The sequence below is a fragment of the Cydia fagiglandana genome, chromosome 23, assembly GCF_963556715.1.
Source record: "Cydia fagiglandana chromosome 23, ilCydFagi1.1, whole genome shotgun sequence".
Taxonomy (NCBI): Eukaryota; Metazoa; Arthropoda; class Insecta; order Lepidoptera; family Tortricidae; genus Cydia; species Cydia fagiglandana.
In genome coordinates this window covers 6,377,411-6,387,457 of record NC_085954.1, presented here as the reverse complement: position 1 = coordinate 6,387,457, position 10,047 = coordinate 6,377,411, and the positions used below count along the sequence as shown (strand labels likewise).

General features: G+C 38.2%; 1 protein-coding gene across 1 annotated transcript in view; it reads left to right on the top strand.

Moving 5' to 3' along the window:
- Window positions 1–2,231: 2,231 nt before the first annotated feature.
- LOC134675918 (serine/threonine-protein kinase Genghis Khan) overlaps window positions 2,232–10,047 on the top strand; it is an 82,149-nt gene continuing 74,333 nt past the window's right edge. The window contains exons 1-4 of the mRNA XM_063534262.1: window positions 2,232–2,446; window positions 4,073–4,247; window positions 8,649–8,822; window positions 9,693–9,814. Coding sequence (XP_063390332.1) covers window positions 4,187–4,247; window positions 8,649–8,822; window positions 9,693–9,814 — 357 coding nt within the window. The 5' untranslated portion in view covers window positions 2,232–2,446; window positions 4,073–4,186. The remainder of the gene's footprint in view (window positions 2,447–4,072; window positions 4,248–8,648; window positions 8,823–9,692; window positions 9,815–10,047) is intronic.

The following is a 10,047-nucleotide window of genomic DNA, read 5'->3' as shown; positions in this document are numbered from 1 at the left end:
AATTCACTGGCCAAATTGAAACAACCGAAAGAGCTCGAAAAAATATTAAACACGTGTTTTTTCTTTTAATACCGCTCAGTACATTTTTTCCGAAATAACTCATCATCAAGTTGTCCTAAAAACCTCGTACGTTATGGTGAACCGACAACTACCCACTACACTCGCTTTTATCTTATCAGTTAAGGTCATTGACACCCGCCCCTCCCGCTGTTTGCAATCGCGTCACCAATTATGAACCCTATTGCAGCGAGATTACCTACATAAGTTGCTAATTTTTCCTTTCATATTAACGGGCTTTTAATCTAAAATGTTATTTTTAATCTAAAATGTTATTTCTGACTAATGAATGATTATTAACAAAACGTCCGTGGCTTAAAAACAATGAGCAAAAACTAGGTCAGGAATCTTTGCATTCAGGCGTATTTAAAAAATTGAATCAACTTACGTACATTTGATTAACAATCGACGCAATTAACGAAAGTCCCACGAGATGGTACTCTTGGATTCAATCCTTGTCTGCGAAGGCGTGGAACGGATTCCATTTGTGCACCACGTAAACACTCAAGACTTAATAAATAACACACCGTACCACTTCGTAATATTCCCGGTTCGAAAACATTTTTTTTAACCTTAGTACGCGCGCGATGTTTTAAGGTTGGCGAGTGACGAGTGACTAATCATTTATGCTTACCGTTATGTTTACCGCTAGCGCGGAATGGTTTAGTTTAGACTACCCTCGGAATTGATAAACCTGCCTACCATCGCCAACACTAACGGGGTGGACTCTATTGCAACGATTATAAGGTTTAGTGAAGGTCAGATAAGGGTTTTGCTGATGTTGTTGTTAAAACCTACTATTAGGTTTGTTTACATTTGTGGTAATAGGGTGACCATGACTCATGGAAAATATTTAAAAATTGAAAAATGAAAATTAAAAAAAAGTGTACTCTTTTTTTTCGCTAAATAGGTTCCTTAAGTGTAACCTAGTGCCGGGAATGAATTTGGCCAGTGAATTAAATTTCACCCTGTATATAATGTTATAAACATAAACATGCCTTTTATTTAAATCAATTGATAATACCACAAACAAGGGGTAATATTTGCATCTTGCATATATTTCGTGATATGAAGATAACAAATATGTTTATCAACAGAATTACGACCTACCAATACCCGCCAGGCTAAACCGGTTGTCAACTTTAGTTCCATTGGTACACAAAGACGGCGCCACTAGTATAAACGTATAAAGGTTGGGGACATTTTTTTGTATGGAGCTACCGTTCTTCTCCTATAGTGTATACAACATTATTTGCGGTATTTGACGTCTGTCACTCACAACAGCAATACTACGTAAAATGTCTTGCACATCGAAATCACAAAGGAAAACAACTGCACTGCAAACGTTTACGTTCTACGTCTTTTTTTTTTTAATTTTAGGGTTGGCCGGTCACCATCGTTATGAATCGGTAGTCGTCTAAGTAAATCGATATGAATTTTTCATTTTTCTTTTAATAAAAGTAAGGAAAAGGTGGATAATTAACTGTATATATGGATATATTTATCGTCACCTAACAGACAACAAATTTGACACAGAAATAACATAAATAAACTTTAAAATAGATCCCCAGTTAGTTTAGATTTTGACGATGGGTGCGACCTACTCGGTCGGTGTATTAAATGCATTTACCTTGCGGGAAAACCATATAATTCTAGCTTTATTTAAATCACAAATAAAAATTCATTATACGTCACAATTCGATACCTCAGTCTACGTGCCATCCAATCGTAATCGCTTGCTGTGACAATCGATTTGGGTTAGTTACATCTCTATATACGTCAGTCACAATGTGTCAAATAACGCAAATAATATTGCATACACTATAGTGAGTATTATATTCTTTGACGAGAACCCTCTGTGCCTACATTTTATACTGACGGAAGTGGCTTGAAAGACTATCGTCCCATATACAATTTGAGATTCGCGGCTTTTTCTACTGACAAAGTTGTTTGACTGGCTATAGTTAGAATGAGAGAAAAGTTGACGAACGAGTTGCTTCTGATAATTGAAAGTGATTTTTTGATCCAATCTATTACAAATCGCGTAGGAATAAATTTCATTTTGCTTTAAAATACTTTTTTTTTATTACATACACGCATAGAACGTCCTTTGCGTGTTTTGAAGTGGATTTCAATTATCGTCTATGCTTTGGGTCTATGGTTACTACGCTCCGTATGACGCAGTGAGTGATTCGTATCCTAAGCGTATCTTGTACGTGACAAAGCTCGTTCACTGCATTCAATTCTTTCGCGTAAAATTTAGCAAGTTTGTCAAGGAACGTCAAACAAAATGGATTCGACCGAGCCCTCTGGCTACCCCCGAGTAAAATGTCCGCTTCGGGGACTTTTTAACTAATTTATTAACCCCTAAACTTATAGAAAAATTCAGGTGAATATTATAATGTTGAAGCTAAAGTGTTTTTACAAAGTGACAACAATGAGTCATCTCAGTGTTTTTGCATAACAATCGATAGAATGGATTTAGGTTAAGATCTCTGTGCTATAGAATTCGGAACAATACAAAATTAAAACTGGAAATATAGCATTACAACGGGCTGTTATTTTCGTCTCACGCAAGTAATATGTTATTGTTTATTTATAGGCTCGATGCGGAAACGTATCGATATGTCATCAGTGTTCTAACTATAGTTTTTTTGTGAAAAAAATGATTTGGTATTTAGATTCAAATCTACGTTTGGATTGGGTTGCGAAAGAGTTGTAATATCGAGTGTCGCCGCAACCTTGTGATGAATGGATAGAAAGTAATTTGTCGCTCTTTGTATTGTTAGACAATGGTGAAATTCGCTTTGATTTCCTGCTTTTATAAGCTGTTATGGGCGTTTTAGTTTTTTGCTTCTCTACTGTCATTTTTATTCTGTTTTACCTCTTTTATTATTAATATCGACCTTTCTTGATGAAAGCTTGAGTGTTAGGTAAACAGAGATGCTATTAATATTTAGGTATTTGGTGACTAAGAATTTTTATACACCTCCACTTATTTATTTATTTTTATCTCTTATCTTTGAGAGCTGGTAGCTACTTTATTGCATTGATTACAAAACTTGTGTTGACATAAAGCAGCTGTAAATGCTTTGTAAATATTATTATCTGATAAAAATCATAACTTCTGTCAAGTCATGGTATTTAAGTTTAAAGTAAGTTTTTTTTTTAATATCCTGTTACTTGTTATATCAAAACCAGATTTTTTAAAATTATAATCTTTAATATGATTATTTTAGGTTAAGTTGCGTAAATTAAGTTAGTAAAAACCCTAATAAACTTACCTGTAGTTATAGTTTAAATCATAAAAAAATCAAACATATTGTTTTGCTTATAAAAAGACAGCATATTCTAAGTTCGTACCTTAGAATGTGCGTACAAAAGAATATCTCCAAAAAAGTTATAAGTAAACCTTATAAAGTATGACTTCAGTACTGTGTAAGTTCTTCAATAAATTCTAAAGATTGTGGTATAGTGTATAACAAACTGTTGATTTGGAATCAACAGTCTTTAGAATTAGAACCAGGAGTTAGAGTTGAACCAAGGTAACACAGCATGGTATTTTCAATAACAAAGTATGGCAATGTCATCATTTATGGCAAATTTCTATAAAAATGAGATGTCAATAATGACACTCCTTCACTTTGTTCTGTTCAAGATAGTGCAAAGTTAGCTTAGACGGCCTCAAACTGGTATCTCAAAGCTAGTAGCTACTGCATGTTATTTAAATTCCCCCTAAAATGATTAGTGGTAACACTATCCAAATGCTGCCCATGGCATACTTACAAGACAAGTTAAAAATTTCGGCGGCAGCACCCTAACTTAGCTAGGTTATTTGAAATAGATAGGTAACATAGGGAGGAGGATTGCCTTAAGGCACCCCTCTCTACTGTCTATGTGCGCCGCGGCGCACATATTGGCAACTCCTGTCATAAACCAGGAAATAGTAATGGTGTATAGGAAATAGGTTTGTAAAAATAAGGTAAATGTTATTAACCGCTAACATTTCTTACAGGTACATGCAACCATGGATCAAAGCAACACACACAATAAACTGCCTTAAATTTACGGTAGCTTTTGTACGTATTAGTGTTAGTGTACGGACATGCAAGTGTAGTGTGAGTGCAGAATGTCGGACGACGAGGACTCCTCACCGGACTGGGCGCTGGTGCCCTCTAACAATGTGCCAAGTGAGTGGACAATTTTTGCTTATTAGCTTAATCTTTAAAAGGTCCAGATAAAAAAAAATACAAATTGTGCATAAGAAATAAATAAAAACCGGACAAGTGCCAGTCGGACTCGCGCACAAGTTCCGTACCATTACGCAAAAAACGGCAAAAAATCACGTTTGTTGTATGGGAGCCCCACATAAATGTTTATTTTATTTTGTTTTTAGTATTTGTTGTTATAGCGGCAACAGAAATACATCAGACATCTGTGAAAATTTCAACTGTCTAGCTATCACGGTTCATGAGTTATAGCCTGGTGACAGACAGACAGTGCAGTCTTAGCAATAGGGTCTCGTTTTTACCCTTTGGGTATGGAACCCTAAAATTGTTCAAAAACATATTTATCCTCGTAAGACCCACCATAGAAAGTTTTTCAACTTTTAATTTGAACCTTGTTCTATAAGTAAATTGGAACATATTTCGTGTTTTAAAACGCAATTAAACAAAGGAAATGCTACTTTATTCGGTTCATGAAAAGTTCAAATCAAATTGCAATGAATATGTACATTGTTAGGTACATTTAGACTCAGGCAGGCGTGGCTCACACTGCGATTTCGACGCTTTGCTACAGCTACTACAGGTAGCTAAAAGTACATCCGTTTCACACCAATTTTGGTGGCTAGACCTAAGCCGCGCGTGGCGCTGTCGCCACCTAGCGGCCATATCTGTCCTGGTCGTAACAGAAGCGTTTTGTTAGAGTTGAGTCTTCTGTATCTAGTACTATTATTTATTCTGTGACTCAGGAGGTTAAAAATATATACAAATACAGCACCTATACTGTGTGCAATACAATAGTAGACCTTATTGTGATTGCAAGAAGGTTGTTGTTATCAAATTGTGTTGTTGACGTTGATTAACATGCATCATTACCTCAGTAACTGAGGCCCAGTTTTATCCTGTTGAATCATTAAATTGATACAATAGGTATTAATTAGTTGTTTTCCGATTCCAATTCCTAATGATAATTATGCTAAACTGTTTCAAATGGGATGGTGTCTAGTATAGGGTTTTTATGTGTATTGAAGATTGAGAGCTAAAAAAAATGGTATAGGCACAGAATTAAGTGCTTAATGGTAAAAAAAGAAAGAGCCTTTGGAGACTTCTGGTGTCATCATCATCATCTCAGCCATAAGACGTCCACTGCTGAACATAGGCCTCCCCCTTGGATCTCCATACGTGCCAGTTGGAAGCGACCCGCAGCCAGCGTCTTCTGGCAACCTTAACAAGGTCGTCTGTCCATCTTGTGGGCTTGGGGACTTCTGGTTATTAGGGCCTTAAATAAAACATGTATAGATAAACTCCAATCTAGTCAGTAAAAAAAAATCAAAGAAAAAATATACACACATACACCGGAAAGGAATCATAACGAAAAACTGGTCAAGTGCGAGTCGGACTCGCGTTCCAAGGGTTCCGTACATAAGTCCGACTCACGCTTGACTGCACATTTGTAATAGGTTTTCCTGTCATCTATAGCTAAAGTACTATTTACTGTATTTTTTTTCAAAATGTTAGGCCCAGTAGTTTCAGAGATAAAGGGGGGAGAGGATGGTCCGTTTTTTTCCTCTTGAGGTACGGAACCCTAAAAATCTATACAATGCATCCCGTTTTCTTTTCCCCTGAGTACACTTTAGTCTTGTCCATGTATGCGCCACTGCCACTACAGAACCGTTTAGGTATTGTCCACATATGGAGGGGGATATCCTTTACAATTATTCGAACACTTCCTGTCTATTGTTTCTGAATGACACCTGTATGGATTTGGGGATAAGCTAGAATATTCAATATTCATGCATGACAAGTGTGTTAGACAAGGATCTTAAGAGCCAACAGGAGTGGTCATTTCTCCATACAAACGGGATTTGATGCTAGAGCAATGATTTTTTCAACACAGATTAATATTGTCAATATCTGTGTCGGACCGTTTTGCTTTTTTTATATTTTTGTTTATTAATGCACTAGAACCCTTCAAAACTGAAGAAAATGGCCTCATTGACTATGCCGCAATGAGAGAGCAAAACGGTCCGACACCGATAATTTCATAATCATTTATATTTCCAAATTTGGTTACGATTGGTTAAGTTTTGGAGGAGGAAACAGTCGAGTACGAAACCTCGATTTTTGAGTTTTTTACGCAGGATTTTTCGCCTTGTCCCTATCGCACTAGTTTTAGGAGCCGCTTCCGTTAGCGTGACGGGTATATTTACCTAAAATATGTAAAACTCAGCTCCTGTTTCGTCTTAATGATGCGTATTTTAGATAAAGTGCTTTGAAGTTCACCGTGGTTTTTGAAAATGGGATAACCTTTTAAATGACAGAATTTTATGTTTTTAAGAAATATCATTGTTTTTAGCATTGTCACGGCTAATTATGCTTAATCCCATGATTTGCGCAATAATTGCTCAATTGGAAAGTCTAGGGTCTGTTCGGCAACCTAATCCCAAGAATTGGGACAGAGACTAGTTTTAACGAAAGGGATTGCCGTCTGATCTTCCCAGAGGTAAAGATTATATTTATTTATACATATAATAATGGTATTTTATGTGATCATAGTTTCTACCAGAGATGTATTGTATTTACTCGTATAGAGTTTGTTAGGATGCTTCCTTGTTGTTGCAACACAAGTAGGAAAATAAATGAAAGTTGTACTATAATAGCAAAACCGGCCAAGTGCGAGTCGGACTCACGCACGAAGGGTTCCGTATCATTAAGCAAAAAACGGAAAAAAAATTACGTTTGTTGTATGGGAGCCCCACTCAAATATTTATTTTATTCTGTTTTAGTATTTGTTGTTATAGCGGCAATTGTAATACATCATCTGTGAAAATTTCATCTGTCTAGCTATTACGGTTTATGAGATACAGCCTGGTGACAGACAGACAGACGGACAGTGGAGTCTTAGTAATAGGGTCTCGTTTTTACCCTTTGGATACGGAACCATAATTAACTGACAATGTGTAGACCTTATTTCTTTAGAAATAAGGCTTGAAATTCTCAATTAACTGTGTCAACAATGGTACCTATCAGTTCAGGGCTTGACCTAAATTCGTTGAGGCCACACAACAACTATGCAATATTGATTTGATAGACTCATAACCAATATTAATAACTTGTAACATTCGGGTAGCTTTCCTTAACAACTGGCCGGAGGAAGCGTTAAATCGGGAGTCATGAAGAAGCAGGGAAAAGGCCTTTGCCCAACAGTGGGACACACAAAATTTGTAGGCTACACTATTTAATAGGCTAAGAAAAAAAATCGGGTAGCTTTGAAAACGGAGAAATTGTGAAATTTGACAATTTAGTTACCACAAAACTTATGGCTCCGTATGGCACCATTCTAGTTTATTTAGGTGTCAATCTGTCTCAGTCTGAATCTAAGTTAAGGGCCCTCCACACTCGCGCGCGAAGCCGCGAACGCGAGTATGGCGTCGATTTCGCAGATTATTTACGCCTTCGCGCCTCATTCCCCATTTTTTGTCGGTATATCGGCCCGCGTTAAAGGAGACGCGAAGCGCGAACTTACAAGACTCCACATTACACGCTATTTTGGCTCCTTTGTGGCAAGACAAATAATATTTTATTATGGGCATTTAATCTTACACTTACATCTCTTCTACAATCAATAACTCAGTATAAAATCAGCTTCCACCTTTTTCCAGGCATAGTACGATTTATCTACCACATACTTAGGCGCCAATAGAATTGTCCTGGTAGAATGTTCGCGATCCCAGGACGCCTCCCCAAACGGCATATTGCGGGAAACGCCGGTGTGGGTTTAGTGGGTAGGCTCCTCCCCTCTCTTCACAATTGAAGAGAGCTGGGAGGTGAGAGTCCCACATACCCCCCACAATGGGCCCACCTCGGGACCAGGGGGACGATGCGTAACGGCATTCCAACATCGAAAAAAAAAAAGGCGCCAATAGAATTTCAACTATAGCATTCTGACTTCATCATTCGCTTGCCCTTATCCCATTCATTTGGGGTCGGCGCAGCGTGTCTTTTTTCTTCCATACCTCTCTCTCGCTCTTCATCTCATCATATCATATTTTAGCATTCCGACTTAGGGTTCAAATTAAATTACACTATCGATAATTAAAATTCGATTAATTAGAATATTTTTTAATTTCTTGGGAACGACCTTGTAGATTAATGCGGCCGTGCGGCCTGGAAAATAATATTATTTAGCCATATTTTAAATATCGTAAGCCGGAAAGGTACATCATAGCAGCTGCACTGTAAAAACACCCTATCACATGTACTAATGTATTTACACCTATGATGACGAAATAAAATGATTGATTGATTGGAAAAGGGATAAAGACGATCAATTATTATCAATTTATTGATAACATTATATCATTCCAGTCCTGGGCATCAAACGTCTCAAGCAGATCGAGACGTTGTTCCTCGCGCGGCGCCTCCAAGGCCACGCCGGGCTCAGTGTGGAGACGCTCCTCGACGTGTTGTTGGTGTTGTACGACGAGTGCTGCGGCAGCAGCCTAAGGAGGGAGAAGGCTGTTGCGGACTTCATACAATACGGTAACAAACAAAAAACAAACAAAAATTGGGCGCCATTTTAAAATTGTTACTTAGTAGTCCAATTGCCTAAAGTGGGGCTAAGTGTGGAGACGCTCCTCGACGTGTTGCTCGTGTTGTACGACGAGTGCTGCGGCAGCAGCCTGAGGAGGGAGAAGGCTGTTGCGGACTCCATACAATACGGTAAGAAACATAAAACAGACAAAATTCGGGCGCCATTGTAAAATTGTTACTTAGTCCGATTGCCTTAAGTGGGGCTAAGTGTGGAGGCGCTCCTCAATGTGTTGCTCGTGTTGTACGACGAGTGCTGCGGCAGCAGCCTGAGGAAGGAAAAGGCTGTTGCGGACTTCATACAACACGGTATAGTTTGTAGATTTCTAACAGGCCTCGACGGCTAATCCTTTGTCAATTGTTAAGTAAAATCGCACGTGCATCTTATTGTGATTTCCATAGGAATTGTAATTCAATTACCTGGGTAAAGTGTATGAACGATTTTTTATGCAGGTGGTAGCACGAGCGGGTTTATTTAATAATAGACAAAGGATTAGACGTCGGGGCCTGTTAGAAATCTACAAAGTATAAGAAAGAAAACCCTAATTATTGTAGTTCAATTGTGTCAAGTTCAATTGGGCTCAGTGTATTAACCAATTCGGGGCTGATGACACGCCTGCCGTGTCATCAATGTTTTTTACGTGTGGCGTATGACACGGGAGGAGTGTCATCATATTCTATTGCGCATGGCATGGCTGCCGTGTCATAAAATGATTGTTCCGCGCCACAGCCAAAAGTTTTCAAAAATGGAACACGCAACGAATCGGTTAAGACGTGGCGTTCAAAAGGTTAAAACTAATAATTCTATGTTTTTGTCAACAGTGAAGCCAGTGGCAACAGCCCTCAAACGGTTGCGACTATCGCGAGATGACTTCGAGCTGGTGAAAGTGATCGGGCGAGGCGCCTTCGGAGAGGTGTGCGTCGTCAGGGCCTCTTTTATGCAGGTATGAACAGCAACAACTGTACATAAGTGGACCTTATTACAAAAGGCATAAGGTCCACCGATCGACTGTTATTAAATTTGCGACGTAGTTACGTAATGTGCTTATTATAGCACCTGGTGTCGTAATGTAGCAGATGTACTGTTAAGGGGTTTGTGTTATCGAAATAAGATAAGGTACGAAGGTGTGCTTAAAAACAACCCTATTCCATTGGCAATAAACTTCAAATTTGAATT